We start from the raw sequence: 20184 nt of genomic DNA on the forward strand, positions 1-20184 counted from the left end.
GTATTTTGCTTGGAGAACCCCTTGGACAGAAGATCCTGGCAGGCTACAGTCCATGGTGTCACAAAGAATTGGACACAACTGAAGCGACTTAGGACATTCTGACTAGCATGAGGTGGTAACTTATTGTACTTTTTATTTCCGTTTATCTAATAATTAGTGATGTTTAGCATCTTTTCATGTGTTTGTTGGCAATCTGTATGTCTTCCTTGGTAAAATGTCTATTTAAGTCTTGTACCCTTTTTCAGTTGAGTTGTTTGATATTGAGTAGCATGAGCTGTTTGTATAGTTTGGAGATTGATCCCTCATCAGTCACATCATTTGCAGATATTTTCTTCCATTCTGTGGGTTGTCTTTTCATTTTATTTATGGTTTCTTTTGCTGTACAAAAGTTTTTGAGTTTAATTAGATCCCATTTATTTTTTGTTTTTATTTCCATGACTCTAGGAGATGGATTTAAAAAACCCATCATTTATATGAAACAGTGTTATTCCTATGTTTTCCTCTAAAAGAGTTTAATAGTATCAGGTTTTATACTTAGGCTTTTAATCCAGTTTGAGCTTTTGTATATGGTGTTAAAGAATTTTCTAAATTCATTCTTTTTCATGTAGCTCTACAGTTTTCCCAGAAGCATCTCCTCAAAAGAGTGTCTTTTCTTCATTGTGTATCTTGCCTCCTTTGTCACATATTAGGTGACCACAGGTGTGTGGGTTTATTTCTGGGCTTTTTATCATCTTCCATTGAGGTAATATGTTTCTGTTTTGTGTCAGTACCTTATGTTTGAAAATGGTGGCTTTGTAGTATAGTCTGAATTTAGGGATCCTGATTCCTTCAGCTCCATTTTTGTTTCCCCCCACCCCACCCTTAGGATTGCCTTGGTTATTTGGGGTCTTTTTTGCCTGCATACAAATTTAAAAATTATTTTGTTCTAGTTCTGTGAAAAATGCCATCGGTAATTTGATAGGGATTGCAATGAATCTGTAGATTGCCTTGGGTAGTGTAGTCATTTTGACAGTATTGATTCTTCCAATCTATGGACATGTTATATTTTTCCATCTGTGTCATCTTTGATTTCTTTGATTTCATCAGCATCTTGCAGTTTTCAGAGTACAGGTCTTTTGCCTCCTTAGGTTGGTTTATTCCTGGACATTTTATTCTTTTTTAAAACATAATTTTTATTTATTTACTTTTGGCTGTGCTGGTTCTTCGTTGCTGCATGGGCTTTTCTCTAGTTGTGGAGAGCAGGGGCTACTCTCTAGGTGAGGTGTATTGAGGGCTTCTCACTGTGGTGGCTTCTCCTGTTGCAGAGCATGGGCTCTAGGGCACACAGGCTTTAGTAGTCGCAGCGTGAGGCCTCAGTGGTTGTGGTTTCTGGACTCTAGAGCCCTGGGCTTCATAGCTGTGGTGCACGGGCTTAGTTGCTCTGCAGCGTGTTGGTTCTTCCCGGACCAGGGATTGAACCCGTGTCAACTGCACAGACAGGCAGGTTCTTTATCTGGGACACCAGGGAAGCCCTATTTTATTCTTTTCGATGTGATGGTAAATGGGATTGTTTCTTGAATCTATCTTTCTGATCTTTCATTGTTAGTGTATAGACATACAACAGATTTCTATGTGTTAATTTTGTATCCTGCAACTTTACTGAAATCATTGATGAGCTCTAGTAGTTTTCTGGTAGCATCTTGGCAGTGACAGTTTTACTTCTTCTTTTCCCATTTGGATTCCTTTTATTTATTTTTCTTCTCTGATTGCCATGGCTAGGACTTCCAAAACTATGTTGAATAAACGTGGTAGAGTGAACATCTTTGTCTTGTTTTTGATATTAGAGGAACTGTTTTCAGCTTTTCACCACTGAATATGATGTTAGCTGGAGGTTTGTCAAATATGGCTTTTATTTTGTTGAGGTATGTTCCTTCTGTGCCCACTTTCTGTAGAGTTTATCATGACTGGGTGTTGAATTTTGTCAAAAGCTTTTTCTGATCATCTGTTGAGATGATCATGTGATCTTTATTCTTTAGTATGTTAGTGTAGTGTATCAGACAGTTGATTTGTGGATACTGACAAATCCTTGCATCCCTGGGATACCTTGCATCCCATGATACCACTTTATCATGGCATATGATCCTTTTAATGTATCATTGGATTCTATTTGCTAGTATCTTGTTGCAAATTTTTGCATCTATATCCATCAGTGATATTGACCTATAATTTTCTTTTTGTGTGTGTGGTATCTTTGCCTGGATTTGGTACCAGGTTGATGGTAGCTTCATAGAATGAGTTTGGGAATGTGTCTTCCTCGGCAACTTTTGGAGGTGTTTCAGAGAGAGAGGTGTTAACTCTTCTCTAAAGGTTTGATAGAATTCACCTGTGAAGCCATCTGATCTTAGACTTTTGTTTGTCAGATTATAAATCACAGTTTCAGTTTCATTGTTGGGGGAGGGGGGCGCTCTGCCTTCAGTCTCCTTGTCCCACCACTGTGCCACAGCCAACTCCCGCCTCCCCAGGAGACTCTCCATGACCCTCAGGTAGGTCTAGCCCAAGCTCCTGTGGAGTCACTGCTTTGTTCTGGGTCCCAGGGTACAGGAAATCATCTGCGCACCATCTAGGCGTGGAGTCTTTGTATCCACCAGTCTTGGGGAGTTCCTACACTCCAACCCTGCTGGTTTTCAAAGCCAGATGCTGGAGGTGCCTCCTTGCACTGCCAGACCCTCAGGTTCTGGAGCCTGAAGTGGGGCTCAGAACTAGCACTCCTGTGGGAGACCCTCTGTGATACCATTATTTTCCAGTCTGTGGGTCTCCCAACCAGCTGGTATGGGATTTGATTATACTGTGAAATTACCACCCCCCCCCCTCCATCTCACAGCTTCTTCATCTTTGGGTATAAAACTTTTTTTGGTAGGTTCCAGTCTTTTTTGTCAATAGTTGTTCAGTTGTGATTTTGGTGTTTTTATAAGAGGAAGTGAGCTCAAGTCTTTTTACTTCACCATTTTGTCCAAACTTGAGGGGCTGCTTTTATTTGAAACGCTTTCTGCCTCCTTCCTCAATGTACGTTGCTCATTATCCCCTTGATATGGGGTGTGTGAGTGCAGCACCCCTTGCGTGCTCTCCTGGTATGGTGGCAGTGATCAGCGCCCACCCACGGGTCTCCCAACAGTAGTGTGGCGTGTGCACCCCAGGACAGCAGGAGCAGTGATTGGCACCTACTTCTGGATCTCCCAGTGGTGGCAAAGCCCATGCCCTCCTAGGACAGCAGAGGCGGGGCTTGGTGCCTGCTCCCTGCTCATGAATGCTTGCCCTGACCGCAGCGGCAGCAACTGGCTTCTGCGGCCATGTTCCCTAATTTCTGCAGCAGCCCCTGCCCACTTCTAGAGCCCACAATGGTGGCAACAGCTCTTGCCCAACCCCAGAACTCATAGAGGTAGCATCCTGTTGCCTGAGAGCATGCACACATGTAAAGAAGCTCCTATGGCGGTCTCACTGCTCTTCCTAGGCTCCCCTAGTAATGGTGGCTTGCCTCTCTGGTGAACTCAGTTTCTTCCTAGTGTACCCTCAGTTGTCACAGTTCACAACTGAAGAGTCAGGCTGTTTCCCCACAGGCAGCCCCAGTCCTCTCCCTGGGTCTGACCTGAAGCTTGAGCTTCAGCACCCAGCTGCTGCCCATACCAGTGGACGAGCACCCCAGGATGGGGGGCACAGGGTGGCAGTGCCAACTGTCTGTGCAGGTCACTCTCTCTTGCCTTCTGCACACTGGTGTTCCCCCTCTGTCCCAGCTGATTCCCCCCTTTCACCCTGCTGGTGAGAAGACTTCCCAGGGTACGGGAACCTTTCCTCCTTCACAGCTCCCTCCCTGGGGCACAGGTCCCATCCAGTGCCTTTCTCTCTCATTTTTTGTTTCATTTTTCTTTTGTCCTACTTGGTTACATTGAGCTTTTCTTGCCCTTTTTGAAAGCTGAGGTCTTTTGTCAGTGTTCAGTAGATGTTCTGTGCAAATCATTCCATTTGTGAAAGTGTTTTTGATGTATTTGTGGAAGGAAATAAGCTCCAAGTCCTACTCCTCAGCCATCTTGGTTCCTTCTTATAATGCATGTGATTTGTGGAGAAATGTCTGCTGTTAGTTCAGAAAGGTTTTCATTTAATGTTGCTTATGTTTTGAAAATAACTGCAATCAGAAAATGTCAGCTTTTATTAACTAGAACAAAAATTACCATTTGCATATTTATTGCCTTTCCCTTTCCCAAGGCCATTAAAGAGATTCCACTTTGTTTCTTCCGTCACTTGACTTCTGAAAGGCTTTTCAGTTCAGTTCAGTTCAGTCACTCAGTTGTGTCTAACTCTTTGCGACCCCATGAATTGCAGCACACCAGGCCTCCCTGTCCATCACCAACTCCTGGAATTCACTCAAACTCACGTCCATCGAGTCGGTGATGCCATCCAGCCATCTCATCCTCTGTCGTCCCCTTTTCCTCCTGCCCCCAATCCCTCCCAGCATCAGAGTCTTTTCCAATGAGTCAACTCTTTGCATGAGGTGGCCAAAGTACTGGAGTTTCAGCTTTCGCATCATTCCTTCCAAAGAACACCCAGGACTGATCTTTAGAATGGACTGGTTGGATCTCCTTTCAGTCCAAGGGACTCTCAAGAGTCTTCTCCAGCACCACAGTTCAAAAGCATCAATTCTTCGGCGCTCAGCTTTCTTCACAGTCCAACTCTCACATCCATACATGACCACTGGAAAAACCATAGCCTTGACTAAATGGACCTTTGTTGGCAAAGTAATGTCTCTGCTTTTGAATATGCTATCTAGGTTGGTCATAACTTTCCTTCCAAGGAGTAAGCATCTTTTAATTTCATGGCTGCAATCACCATCTGTAGTGATTTTGGAGCCCCCCAAAATAAAGTCTGACACTGTTTCCACTGTTTCCCCATCTATTTGCCATGAAACAATGGGACCAGATTTCATGATCTTCATTTTCGGAATGTTGACCTTTAAGCCAACTTTTTCACTCTCCTCTTTCACTTTCATCAAGAGGCTTTTGAGTTCCTCTTTACTTTCTGCCATAAGGGTGGTGTCATCTGCAAGAAGCAATTTGGGATGCTATGAGGCCGTGTGTGTCGGGGGGTGGGGGGGGCCGTGCAAAAAAAAGTGAAGGAATAATTTTTCTGGGAGTTTAATCAAATGGGAATCTGGGTAAACTAGAGTGTGAGGGAGTACATGAGAGAAGAAAGGATTTTTCAAAGTATTGTTCAAGAATGACAATAAAGAACTTTAGTTACTTTGAAATTAGTCTTTGTCATCAGGTTGCTCTGGCCACAACACAGCTTGCGGTGAAACAAATGGATGAATAATTTAATAAGACTGCAAATTATCAAAACTCTTACAACAGTAATTGAGAGGGTGTGTGGGGGGTGCTGTGCGTGCATGCTCTGTCATGTTCGACTCTTTCTGAGCCCATGGACTATAGCCTGCCAGGCTCCTCTGTCCATGCCATTTCCCAGGAAAGAATATAGGAGTGCCATTTCCTACCCCAAGGGATATGGATTCTTTACCAGTGAGCCAGCTGGGAAGACCTTGTGGGGGTAAAGAATACAAACTAATCTGAAAGTGGAGGGTGTTGTTAGAAAGGGACATTCACTGTTGTTCCTTTCAGTTTTTGTTGATCAAGATTTGCTATTTTATTATGTTAAAGAAAAGTTAGATAGCTGATCTATGACCTATGACTTTTATAATATGAATAACACATTATATATTTTTTATATATAAATTATATAAATTTTTTCATATTTTTCAATTATTTCATTGAATTTTACTTTGTCTTGGGGGAAAAGGAACACAGGAAGAAGTGGAATAAAATTTCATTCAATATGTCTTTGTTACATATGAAACAAACTTGTCAACTCTATGTTTTCTCTTTTTGTCCTGTCATCTGTCATACTCTGCTCTATAATACTGGCCAAAGTGATAGAATTTTCTCGAATTGAAAATGTAGGACATAGTCTGTAAAGTAACCAGATGTCAGATGAGTTCTTCAAGATTTTAATAATATCAATCAGCATGGCTATGACAGGTAAAAAGATTCCTAGAGTAATCCCTTCACAGTAACTGTTTTAAAAATGGTCTTTTATATTATTTGTAAATATAACATAAACATTATGTGCTATTTCTATATATAAATTTCCAAAAGGAACAATTTTTATAGTCTGTCACTGACACCTCACAGATTTTTTAAAAGAAATTTCCCTTTATTTGACTGGACTCTTTCATATCATTATCAACGTTTCTGATTTCATTTAGCTTAAAAACACCTAGGATTACTTTAGAGCAGAGTCAATTGGTCATGTAAGAAAAATGGTCCCTTTTCAGACAGAATCTACCATGTAAGGCTAATCTTTCATAGGTTAGAGAGGTGGATCAACAGCATTCTTGCTTTCATTTCTGTAAAAGCAGAAACTGGGAGAGAAGACTGAAAACATAGAGGTGGTAAGGACTAATTCATTTCTGCTTTTTGTTGGTAATGTGATCACGTAATGACAGTCTTACTATCATTAACACTCAAATTACTTCATGAACAAAATAAAATCTCAAATTTAGTAATTAGATGAGTTCACAAACAGGTAGCTAATGGCCTTGCAAAGTAGGAAGAGTTCACTAGTCAGAAACTCTCTGTGCATTGTTTTCTCGCAGGGAACAAATCACAGGACAGTGGCATTGCAGAGATGGAGGAACTTCCTGTGCCACACAACATCAAAATAAGCAACATCACCTGCGACTCATTCAAGATTTCATGGGAAATGGATTCAAAGTCAAAGGACCGTATTACACACTATTTCATTGACCTCAATAAGAAAGAGAACAAGAACTCCAATAAATTTAAACACAAGGTAAAATGCTAACACAGCCTTATCTTCATTTGTATCTTAAAACTTTCTAATTATGATGCCATTTTGAAAGAAGGAATAATGTTGCACTGATTACTTATACTTGACATTGAAAATGAAAATTATATGTCATTTAAAAGCTGTATCCTTCCAATAAATTTTATAAGGAAATGACACATATATGGGTTAAAATACACTTTTTTCTCCCAGAAAAGGTGAAATCTTAACTCTCATACAGACATAAAAATGAATGTGTTAAAGATTTTATTTAACACTAATGAGGTAACTGATGAAGTTTTTAATAGAGCCACTTCAAAGGATGGTCCAGAAAAGACATTTTAAGGACCAGGATATTGAAATAAATGTACAGTGGAGGCAAAACCCGTGTGGTGTTGGTGAAGAACAAGGGCAGGAGGACAGGGAGTACTTCCAGGGGACAAAATTCACTGGCATGTGTTTAGACAATAACAACGGAATTGGTATCGCATGTCTAAAAATTACAGAGTTGTAGAATATATTCCGCAAAATCAGAAGAAGACAACCAGCAGAGTGTGCTATAGATGGTTCATAGTTTTCCACTGAAGCACACATTTTTCCCTATAAATAACTGCCAAAAGGAGAATATCAGTGGCAGCTTATAGACTTTAGAATATTTGTCAAAATACTTACGGGCTGAAAGTTGCTTTATGTAATCAATTTTATTGTTTGAGAGTAAAAATAGCCTTTAGGTGTTTTAGACTTGTAACAATTCTCTGATATTTATGCTCTTAGCTGTCTGCTTATCACTATCTTAACCGATACATATCTCTCTCCAAAAGTAGCTCTAGAGAGGATAAATAGTTCTCTGACTTAAAAATTCTTTCTTATGTTTTCAGTGTTTTCACTGATATGAAAACTGATCTTATTTTAATATTTTATAACTAGATTTGAACTTGATAAATCTTTTGGAAGAATTCTTGTCTAAAAATTATGCATTTTACTATCTGTATATAGTAAAACTATACATACTAATGGTGAGTGAGTCTTATACGTACAGATAAATGTGATAGAACAAGATTGATAAAACAGTAATTTCCTATGTTCCAATTTTAATCTTCCTAGTGTTGGATATTCTCTTTGGTGACACTTGGCTTCTTTGAATTAGCTTTGAAATGTTTAGCATTAAATGGTGAGGGGTCAAGATTTGACCCCCTTTCTTCATTCCACATTTAGAATACCGTATCTTTGGAAATACAGTGAATATGAACTAGGTTTAGCTACCTTATTAATCATCGTTTTAAAATACCTAGACTTTCTGTGATACAGGCTCCACACTTGAATACAAGTAAAACAAATGTTACCACATTTGTATGTGAAGCAATCATTTATTTAAAAATATTCTGTTCCTTCACATATAAAATATTTAATAATGGGCTTCTCTGACTGAACAGCAGCAATATATTAAATAAATATAATATTTTAAAATATTAGAATATTGCATTTTAAGGAGCATATTAAGGAATCTACAAAGAAGAACATTATACTAGAAGTCAAGAAAATGAATCCATGTACACTTATGCCATTAGCTAGCTGTGTAATCTTTGCATGTTTCTTGATCAAATCGGGCCTTTTTTTTTTTTTACATCTGAAGAATAAGAGATTTGAAGATAGTAATTGCTAAATATCTTTAAACATTTTAGCTAGGAATTTAATAAGTTCTTCCACACTGTTTACAATTGACTCAAGTTATACTGCTACATTAATTCATCTTCTTCCACCCACCCGTCCCTCTCTTCCTCCTTTCCTTTCTCAGGATGTTCCAACAAAACTGGTGGCAAAAGCTGTTCCCTTGCCGATGACTGTCCGTGGACACTGGTTTTTGAGCCCAAGAACTGAGTATACAGTAGCAGTGCAGACTGCCTCAAAACAAGTTGATGGTGATTATGTTGTGTCTGAATGGAGTGAAATTATAGAATTCTGCACAGCAGGTAAGAGAACTGGGTACAAATATGGGGGGGGTGCTTATTTAATAGTTCCTGGAAAGCTAATTATAGAAAGTATATTTTTGTAATTATTAAGTGATATTTATTGCATTGGTCATTTTTACATTGCCAGTAGCACTGTGTGACAGAACAAACTGATAGAGTGGAGGTTCTCAGCAAAAGCTGGGTAATGGCATTAAATTATTTCTGTGCTACATGCACAGTTTGATTTTTCAAAGTAAAGGCTTTACAAATAAAAATTGATGCAGTATGAAAATATATTCAGCATATTTTGAGATTCATTTTGAGAGGGAGAGAGATCTTTTTTCTTCCTTTTTTTCATTTATTTTCACATTCTTGAAATAAGGAAGCCAGAAACATCATTCTCTAATTTAAGGAAATGAAGGCAGATCACAATGACTTTACTTAACAGAAATGTTATTGGATTTTTCACTTGAATGCTGATAATCTCTCTCTAAACTCATGTCGTGTGAGTTTGTGTGCCTTTGCTTCATGAAAGTACCTCATAGCCATTTGGCATTGGGGTGTCTAATGTAGAAAGCCCATCCCTCTTGATCTTGAACTGTACCTTAATAGCCCAATGGGTTGAAAAGGTTACCATAACCATTCATATCGTGTATTTATATACTTGTTTATTCATTCAGTCAAGAAACAAATATTTATTGAGCACTTAAATAGATGGCGAAGGGACACAAAGACAGAGCTACCTGAATACATCTGTCATCCATTCTTTCTGTCTCTTAGAATAGGGCCTTTGTTTCCTCTTTGTCTAGGTGATTGTTTCCTCTATAAAACTGTAGAAAGAGGCTAAATGTTTGTTTCCACACAAAGGAGCTTGTAGAAAGTCTTAGACACTTGCCTCACCTATTGCAGGTTGCTTAGCAACTTCCCCAGCTGAGGCATCCTTCAGATAAATCAGCTATTTTTTCCCCATAGCTTCACAGTAGATTTATTTCAGACTCAGGATGTGCTTAGCTACTGCTTTATCTCAATATCTTCTTTTATTTCTTAATTTCAAACTCAGTATAAAATTTCCCATGTGGATATGTAGAATGGATGAAGTTTTAATGCTTAATTATTGTGATTTTATCTTCAACCTTTTTTGTTTGTTCTGTGAGGAAGCTGCTAAGGATCTCAGTGTATGAGAGCGAACAAAATAGTATCCCTCTGGTGCTATATTTCTTCCTAAGATGTCATAGGTTGTAAGATCCACCACTTTATGTATCGCTAAGAAAAAATTAAACTGCCAATTAGACTGTGAAACAGTGCTTTTTTATCACATATACTAGACTCATGTCAGAGATGCTGAAATGTGGGGGAAATATACTTCAGAATAGATGTGGTATATATCATAGTCCAGTAGTCAGTAATTAAATTGCTAAAGATTTCAACGTTGTATCAATAGTGTGTAAAGAATTCTCATTTTACCTGTATTTTTTGTGTCACATTAGAATTACTGTATCCCCTCAACTTTTCTCCTGAATTAAAATTCCTCCTTGGAATCCACCTCAGGCTTACTCTTTTTACACATCTTTCCATTTGCCCTGATTGCATCCTACCAGGGATTAGACACAGTAAAAGACATGGTATCTTTTGACATTGTTTTAATACATGCTATTTTCCATAGAATTGTACCAAACAGCATCGTAGTATTCATTTTTTAAGAAGCTATAATGTACCTCCTAAAACCCCGTTTGACATTAGGGAAAAGTGAGATAATATTTTTTCCTTAGCTTAAGGAAGACTTTTGGTATTTTCAGTTCAGAAATACCTGTCTAGATACTCCATTCTATAATCTATCTGACTACATGAGTACATGTTTTATTTCTATGTATATAAAGAAAGACCTTTAGTTTTCTTGCTTTCCTTTAGAGTGATTGATCTGTTGCTCTTTTATTCAAGTATATCCCCTAATTATTCTAAGGAAGTTTTAGTGGTAAATAATAAGGAAAATGCCAGCTTATTTTAAATGTGCCACAGTATTTTTCTATAAATCATTTTGTTTCCATGAGTAAAATCTAAGAATTTTTTTTCAAAGCTTGTTGTTTCAGTTTATTAAAATAATTCAGAACCTGTTTCACCTAAGCTTTATCAATCACCTTTACTCTGTAAATCTTAGAAAGCTATCTTGTATATTGTCTTTTAACCTAGACATCTAATTCACTCAAAATTTACTAAGCATATATTGTATGCTATGCACTGTGCAAAGTACTGGAAATAAAACAGAATGCCACTGACCAATCTAGTTTAATCGGTGACACAGATAAAACCCCATAATAAGTCACAGCTGTCTATATATTACCTCTTCCCTTAGACTGAATTCTTTGAGGAAGAGGAATTTTTTTATCTTTTCAATTGATCATTCGTTTAATTTTGCACAGTGCCTTGTATATCACGTGTCCTAATCTAAATAAATGTTCGTTGAGCCAGTGACACAGTGAGTACACAAACTATGCTGCCATGAGTAGTTCAACTAGATTGCTTTCATTTGGAAAGTCTTGAAATCTTTATAGACCAAAATTTTTGCTTAGATTCTAGAACAGGAGTTTGGCAACAATCCTCAATTTTCAAAACAAAAAGCTGGTGAAGAGATCAGCTTACTGTGAGAGATGCTTTATATTTTCACAAGCTCTTGTGTACTCAAAACTAGCAACTAGTAGCCAGAGACCTAGTCTCTAAGTTACTAGCTTTATGGACATTTGGCAAATCATTAAACTGTGGCAGGCTTCAATCTCTGCATCAATAAAATGGTTATATTTAATCTGTCTTCCCAGCCTCATAGATTTAGGAAGTAAATTAGATGACCATTATTATTATTACTCCTTTAAATTATATTTGCTATTGCTTTCAGGTTACAATCTTCTTTTATTTGATTCAGCAGCTGATGGAAGAAAGGCTAGTGTGGTGCTGACTGGCATTACACGAATCCGTGTTCCTTATTTGGTTTCAGACTTTGGTTTCAGGATCTTTAATTTCAGCGAGTGAAAAAAATGCAAGTGTATTCTTAAAAACAACCATAAACAGAAATATTTTTGTAGAAAAAATGTGCCACAAAGACAGTGAATGTTTTCTTTTTAAGTGCAGTTTCTTATTCACTGAGATGAGTTTCACAAAAGAGTATTTGAATAATCTACAAATTATTAAGCATGTAGTCAATACTTTTGATAGTGTATTTTTAATAACAAACTTTTTTGTTATTTTCAGACTATTCAAAAGTTCATCTAACACAACTGTTGGAGAAGGCCGAAGTGATTGCAGGACGGATGCTCAAATTTTCTGTTTTTTATCGTAACCAGCACAAAGAATATTTTGACTACATTCGGTAAGAATCGAAAAAGATACATAATGATTTGCTTTACTAAGTGCCATTCCAATTCTAGGCTCAGGTTTCCCTTGAGTCTGCTTCTGTTAAATAGGAATTTTAGTTTTCTTCTCAAAATATTTAATTATACTGACTTTCATTTCCTAGAATAATTAAGTAAAAGAAAAAAATCAGATCATGGGATTTTTTTTTTTCCACTTCACTTAGATTCCTTTCTGTGATCACTTGTAATACCAACTCCTATCTGTTTGGGTGGAAGACCTTAAGCCGCCAAGGTTAAGGTTGATGAGCATGTCACGGACTCCTCTGATTCCCAGTAACCCAGTACCTTCTGTCTCATACCAACTAATGAAATTTCTCCTGAAAATGAGAGAATAAAAGGGTGACTGTCTCATGAGATACAGTGAATTAGGTGGGATTGTCAGGCTTCTGCCAACGTAGAAATCTCCCAGCTATTATACTGTGTTAATTACTCACGAGGGAAATCTTATTTACTTTTGAATTCTAGTGTTCAGTATTATTTTTAAGTTATCCTGTGTTTTTCCCTGAAAACAGTTTCCCAGAATTAAAAAGAATTCCATGTCACAAGTAGTTTTAATATTTACAGCCCTTTCATATTTGTAGAAGAGAATTTCAAGCGAGTAAATGGGTAGATGTGTGTTTTTAAGAAGCCTTTGACAGTGCTGTACAGGTCCTAAAACTTCTACACAGTAATCCCTATAATCTGTCATTTTAAAAGCCCTGCTCTCACTTTTTAAACTCTTGATGGGATTGTATCTGAAAAAAATTTAGGAAAGTTTGTTTCGTTTCGTTTCATAACTCTCTAGTTTTTCTTAAATCAAGATGATGGTTCCAAACCTAAATAAGCTCCAAGCTATGGAAAATGCAAAGGGAAATAAAGAGACAGAGGTGAATTTAGGCATGCATGTTCTTCAAAATAAGTGCTTTGCAATATCATATATTTTGATCATGAAAACAATTCCTGCCTTATGTTTGAATAGCCTATAAATACAGAGTTTACTCTATAATTCTCTTTCTGGTAAATTATTTACCCTTGAGTCTATATAATTCATGGAAAATGCTGTTCACGTAATTTAGAGAATATAAACTGAGAGAGAATACAAAGTATTATACTTGCCAGTTGTTGTATGGGAATAACCACATATGACTTAACAAGAAAGGCATTTCTTTATATTTGTTAAGCATAAAATTAGAAATAAAAAAGATCCACTGTTGCTATTTTCTTTCCAAATAAATACAGCAATGGAATAAGTAAATACACCTTTGGTACTAGGCTTAGCCCTGGAAGGCTGCCAGCGTCAATCTTAGGTGGCCACTGGAGGTCACTGTTTCTCTGACTTTTCTCTGTCCTTTGGCCTGTTTTCAGGTCCTTAGATAACTCTAGAATTTGCTCCATCTGTTTTCAAAAGTTCTTCCAAGAAGAAAAAAGATAAAGGCAGAAAGTATGGAAAATGGAAAGAAAATTGTTGTATATATTGTATGATTGATTCCAATATACTAGTATAAAAAGTGTATTTACTAACAGGGAAGTTTACCTTTGTGGGATTTTCCATGATAGTTGTAAAATCCATGTAAGTTAAATTTGATACAGTTTATATACATATACTTTAGTATGTACACATAAAATATATTTGCCAAGGCATGAGTACAGTTTTTCAACACTGATTTTTAAAAAGTTGTATTAACTGAAACCACATTAGCATCAATGGATCTTGATTTTCTTTTTATGTAATGCATTCTAATCAGGGCACACTTTATCAGAATTCATTTAAAATGTCATCTTGTTATTCACAGTGCTTGACTAGAAAGGAACCTTTCACTTACCTGACATACTTTCCAAATCATTATGAATTATGAAAAATCCCTAGATAAATTCTGCATCAGTCCACATGGAATGAACTCATTTTGATCTCTCCCTCTAGGAGTGAATTCCTATATGAGTATTGCTTTATGTTACCCCAGATCAAAATACCACTTTTGCTCTTCCTCCTTCAAGTTCCCTAGGTGGCTTACTTGTCCTTAAAATACCTTTCTGTATCTTAAAGGTTTCTCTCCAGGGATCCACTGATATGGGTAGACATGTGTAGGATTTCCATCAGTGTTCGGCGGTAGGTTGCATATTCTGAGTTGATGTCTGTCACCGATAGTAAAACATTTCTCCTAGCCTAAATTCCTATTTATCTGTTTTCCCGTTACTACTTCATATAATTGCACTTGTAGATTTATGCAGACTACATGTCATATTAATAATTGGGTTTTGTTCTTGAGAATGTAACGAGGTAAGAATTTCTGATTCAGGACAAGATAGAGTAGACCTATTTCTCCCTTTCCTCCTACTACATACAATTAAAAACCAGGAGTGTTACATATATAAAGCAAACCTAAGAGTCTGAAAGGTGTAAAGAAGGTCAACCAGTTAGGGACCTTGGGACCCGAAGGACAACACAGTGATGGATTTTCTGTTTAGCTCTCGTTCTGGACTAGATGCTAGACATCAGCTCACATCAGTGGGCACAGACGAAAAAAATATCTGCTCCAAAAGTCTTCTGTGTTTACCCAAGTGAATCGGAAAGGGACAGCCTTGAAGGCAGACTTTGTAGACAATAACTGCCTTTACTCCAGCTAAACACCACGGAAAAAGTATTTTTTTCCACACCACCAGCCACAGCCAGGTAGGAAACCTAGTCTTGCATCTTCCAACTGTTAGGAACCACCCTCCCCTCCTCCTCTACCCCTTGTTGCGGTAGCATCAGAGAATGCTAATGGGGAGCTGGTGTTTACAACCCACACCAGTGGCAACGAGTTGCCTGTCAGCCTTCCCACTGGGCTGGTGTCAGAAGGGGCCCAGTGGAAACCAGGACTTTTCATCATAGCCAAGGGATGATAATAAGGTGCTAACCCCTGCAGCGCCAGTGAAGGCCACATAGGAAGCAGTAATATCGTCTTTCTCTTTCAGACTTTCTTCACTTAGCATGGTAATCTCTAGGTCCATTGATGTTGCTGCAAATGGCATTCTTTCTTTTTTAAGACTGAGTAGTATTTATCTGTCAATGTACATTTAGGTTGCTTCTATCTCTGGACTATTGTGAATAGTGCTACTGTAAACACTGGGGAGCGTGTATCTTTTTGAATTTTCATCTTTTCCAGAGATGCCTAGGAATGGAATTGCTGGATCGTATGGTAACTCTCTTTTTAGATTTTCAAGGAAACTCCCTACTGTTTTCCACAGTGGCTGCACCAATTTACAGCCACACCAACAGTGTGGGAGGGTCCCCTTTCTCCACATCATCTCCAGAATTTATTACTTGTAGACATTTTACTGATGGCCGTTCTGAGCAGTGTGAGAGTGGTGCCTCTTTGTAGTTTTGATTTGCGTTTCTCTGATAACTAGCAATGTTAAGCATCTTTTTATGTGCCTATTGGTCATGCCTCTTTGGAGAAATGTCTGTTTAGATCTTCAGGCCATTTTTTAATTGAGTTGTTTGTTTTTTGTTACTGAGTTATATGCACTGTTTATTTTGTAAATTAACCCCTTGGCAATCACATCGGTTGCAAATTATTTTCTCTCAGGCTGTGGGCTATCTTTTTCATTTTGTTTTTGGTTTCCTGTGCAAAAGCTTTTAACTATGATTAAGTCCCATTTGTTTATTTTTTGCTTTTATTTCTATCACCTTGGGAAACTGACATAAGAAAGCACTGGTACAATTTATGTCAGAGAATTCTTTGCCTATGTTCTAGGAGTTTTATGGTGTTCTCTTATATTTGTTTTTAAGCCATTTTACCTTTATTTTTGTGTATGGTGTGAGGGAGTGTTCTAACTTCATTCTTTTACATGTAGTTGTCCAGCTCTCCCAACACCACTTGCCGAAGAAACTCTTTTTTCCATTATATACTCTTGCCTCCTCTGTCAAAGATTAATTGACTGTAGGTGTATGGGGTTTTTTCCTGGACTCTGTTCTGTTCCATAATCTACATGTCTATTTTTTGTGCTGTTATCATGATATTTTGCTTACTGTAGCTTTGCAGTATTGTCTGAAGTGTGGAGGGTTATGCCTCTAGGTTAGTTCTTTTTCCTTAGGATTGCCACAGCAATTCTGCATCTTTTATGGCTCCATATAAATTTTAGGATTACTTGTTCTAGATCTGTGAAAAATTTCATGGGTAATTTGATAGGGGTCATATTAATTTGATAGGGATCCAATTAAATGTAGACCGCTTTGGGTAATATGGACATTTTCATAATATTAATTCTTGTAGTCTAAGACCATGGGCTATCTTTCCATGTCTCTTATTGTCTCTCTCGTTGGTATAACCATTTGAATGGAAGGGACCAAGGAACAGGAAGAACTGCATGACGAAGGTCCAGCCCAGTGGGAGGTGAGAAGTGTAGAGAAAAGAGCTGAGAGTGTGGTAAAGGGAGATACCAGCTCTATTCTAAGCAAAATGCAAGCAAGATGGCCTGAGTAGTCAACTGGAAAGTGAAAGTGAAGTCCTGTCCGACTCTGCAACTCCATGGACTGTAGCCTATCAGGCTCCTCCATCCATGGGATTTACCAGGCAAGAGTGCTGGAGTAGATTGCCATTTCCTTCTCCAGGGGACCTTCCCGACCCAGGAATTTAACCCAGGTCTCCTGCATTGCAGGCAGACGCACTGGGCCTGGGTTAAAAAACTGAAGCAAAAAAAATAAAACAAGATGCTTTTGTACTGATGTACATGGACAACACTCACTTTAGCCCTAAATTCTGGCAGACTTTGAACAAACATTCAGCACATTTAATCAGCGTTGTCAGTCCAGTTTTCTCTTCCCCAAATCACTTCTAAAACCCAGTAGGCTTATAGTGGATGTGATTTCAGCCATAACATTTCTCATTCCACTTTTGTTTTCCTGGCCAGGAAATTTATCTTGTTAAAAGACCTCCAAGGTTTGTAGCAGAGCATTCTTACCTTAGGGTCACGGCTGGAATTTAGCTTTTTGTAAGTAATGTCAAAAGATGCTTTCTCCTTGATCTGATGGTAGGATGGATGAGCACCCCTCTTAATAGTAGACAGCTGACTGGTGTGTCACCATTCAGCTCTATACATTAGTAGCTCTACCACCGCTGTACCAAGCAGTGACCATGTGTTTTCTCTTGCAGAGAACATCATGGGAATGCTATGCAGCCCTCTGTCAAGGACAACAGTGGCAGCCATGGCTCTCCTATCAGTGGAAAATTAGAAGGCATCTTCTTTAGCTGCAGCACTGAATTCAATACTGGGAAGCCACCCCAGGATTCGCCTTATGGAAGATACAGGTTTGAGATTGCAGCAGAAAAACTTTTTAACCCCAATACTAACTTATACTTTGGGGACTTCTACTGTATGTACACTGCTTATCATTATGTGATTCTGGTCATTGCTCCTGTGGGGTCACCAGGAGATGAATTTTGTAAGCAGCGCCTTCCTCAACTAAATTCCCAGGATAATAAATTTCTGACCTGCAGAGAAGAAGATGGGATGCTGGTTTACCATCATGCCCAGGATGTCATTTTAGAAGTCATTTACACTGACCCCGTGGATCTTTCTCTAGGCACCGTGGCAGAAATCACTGGTCATCAGCTCATGAGTTTATCTACTGCAAATGCAAAGAAAGATCCCAGCTGCAAAACCTGTAATATTAGTGTTGGACGTTAATGCCCACTTTTCTTATTCTCAGTCCCCCTTTCTTCCCGTGGGAGCCCTGATCCTCTGTTGTCCATTTTCATCACCCAGATGTTTTCCACTGAAGCATGCACATGCCACTGTCACCAAGAGCAAGCCATCACTTCTCAGATTTCTGAGCTGTTGTAGTGTTTCCTAGTCCCTGCCCTTCCCACGACTTTGAGAGATGAACTGTCCTAAGTTGTTTCTGACACCCTCTTGCCTAGATGCTGCAATGTTTTTATTTTTCCTTTATGCCAAACATAACCAAACTATTATATAAACTGCTTTAGTAAAATACAAAATAATGGCTTATAAATGGTGTTTAAATATGCTCTCATTTTAATCTACTGAACAAATATTGGGATAACTCCAAACCGCATGAAAAAGTGTAATTGCAGCATGAGTTAAACCTTGAAGCCTAGAATTGTCAGCACTTCCAACTTGTTGTTTGACAGTGTTATTTATGTTATTTATATTAGCTAACAGGAAACAACTACTGTGTTTCAACATAATAAATATAATAGAAAAATATTTTATTTGTATTGTTGTATAAAATATTTACAATCTTATAGAATATATAGAGTTACATCTTAATAGCAATTGTATTCATGTCACGAAACCATTTCCCTTATCAAAGATGTAGTTTGTAAACCTCAAATAGTTGTGTATCTGTCCTGTTACAAGTACATAACTTTAATTAAACAAATTTGTGAAGGACATTATTCTGATTCATAAAGGTTATAAAATATCAGGTAAATATAGAGACAACAATAAGCCTCTGAAACCATCTGCTTCAGAAAGAGTCAATATTAATCCCATCCAAACTATATGCAAATGTGAATTTGTTCACCATTGTGCTTAAACATTACAGAAAAGAGAACTACAAACGTGGCTGGTATGAGAGAGAAAATGTGGACCTTTTACTTATTTTTACAAAAGCAAAATAATAAACGTGGTTTAATACAAAATAACAAAACAATATACACTGAAGTTAATGACACAAATAGAGTACTCTGGCTTCTTTTCCAAGGTGTTATAGCAAACATCTTCTAAACCTTTCATTTTATACAGAATGAGGAACAACTATAGCTCATGGGAAAATTTTTTGACTTTACAAAGTATAGACCTTGGAACATTAAGAAAAACACATATTCCCAATGGAAAAATAGTTTATATAATCTTATAGTAAACAAAAAGATTAGCATTATAACTATGATCACATTAGATTATATGCTACAGACACATCTATCCAAAATACCCATTTTCAAATTTTAATACAATATTTTATTTTAATATAAACATCTGTCAGTTATAAACAAAGATAATTCACAAAGTACATGCTATCAGAATGAACTTTGGTAATCAGAAATGTAAAATTTTAAGGAACAGATAAAATAATGTGCTATTTTTATATAGAAATAAAAAATAATTAGCAGTGACACATTCTAGTATATTTTAGGGTGCTGAAAGCCTAGCAGACTTAAGGGACAAGGTAGTAGATTTTTTATCACTTAAAAATCTATTAGAGTTTCAGATAAATTACATTCTTACTAACTGTATCCCTTTCTATGTAAAATGAGTTTCTTTTGTTCTTATTGATTTTTAAAAATCATGCTCTTTCCATATGTCAGTATAAGCAGTCTTTGGACATTAAGTAGACTTTCTCTAACCAGTGGTCCATTTAACAGGTGGACACTTTATACTACCTTAGGTTTGATAAAATAGATGTTTTCTGAAGTAATTATACTGACTCCGCATTTTCTCCTTGGCATGGAGAAGGCTGAATTTTATTTTCCAATTATATGTTACTTACTGTATTTTCTCCCATTTAAATCCCTTCTATTCAGGTGTAATTACATTTGCCATCCATTCTTAACAACAGCTAAAACTCCCACTAAAGTGCTTCAGTTTTCAGTTGTCATACTACTTAGCAAGAACGGCAGAGGAAAATAAACTTGCCTCATCGCAGGTGAAAGTGATCACAAACATTTCCTGAACCTCAAATAGTTTTGGCCACATCTTGCTTGCTGATGAGGACCTCTAATAGTCTCAGTTTGGCTTTTATGTGCTTGTATTCATAGTACTCATCTGCCATTGGTATCCGATCTTCCTTTTGTGGACTTCTGCAAAAAAAAAAAAAAAAAATTTTATATATATATATAAAATCCAGTTCATTAATGAACCAAGTCATTAAAAATCCTTTTCTAACTCTTGTGAGAAAAGTACAGGGTAGCAATTTCCGCTAGATTTTTGCATCAAGTCTTTTTTCCTCTTCATTCATTCCCTCTTCCATGTGTTACTAGGTTTCA

General features: G+C 37.4%; 2 protein-coding genes across 10 annotated transcripts in view; one reads left to right on the forward strand and one right to left on the reverse strand.

Annotated features, from left to right (window-relative positions):
• Positions 1–18404, forward strand: part of PHYHIPL (phytanoyl-CoA 2-hydroxylase interacting protein like) — a 105809-nt gene extending 87405 nt beyond the window's left edge. For all 3 annotated transcript variants that reach the window (XM_055589594.1, XM_055589599.1, XM_055589605.1), the window contains exons 2-5: positions 6677–6873; positions 8663–8837; positions 12057–12174; positions 17332–18404. In XM_055589594.1, the coding sequence (XP_055445569.1) occupies positions 6677–6873; positions 8663–8837; positions 12057–12174; positions 17332–17866 (1025 nt within the window). In that variant the 3' untranslated portion in view covers positions 17867–18404. The remainder of the gene's footprint in view (positions 1–6676; positions 6874–8662; positions 8838–12056; positions 12175–17331) is intronic.
• The window catches only part of FAM13C (family with sequence similarity 13 member C), a 154666-nt gene continuing 141156 nt past the window's right edge, over positions 6675–20184 (reverse strand). For all 7 annotated transcript variants that reach the window (XM_055589569.1, XM_055589576.1, XM_055589590.1 and 4 more), the window contains one exon: positions 6675–19998. In XM_055589569.1, coding sequence (XP_055445544.1) covers positions 19875–19998 — 124 coding nt within the window. In that variant the 3' untranslated portion in view covers positions 6675–19874. The remainder of the gene's footprint in view (positions 19999–20184) is intronic.

This window comes from Bubalus kerabau, chromosome 1 (genome assembly GCF_029407905.1).
Source record: "Bubalus kerabau isolate K-KA32 ecotype Philippines breed swamp buffalo chromosome 1, PCC_UOA_SB_1v2, whole genome shotgun sequence".
Classification (NCBI taxonomy): domain Eukaryota; kingdom Metazoa; phylum Chordata; class Mammalia; order Artiodactyla; family Bovidae; genus Bubalus; species Bubalus kerabau.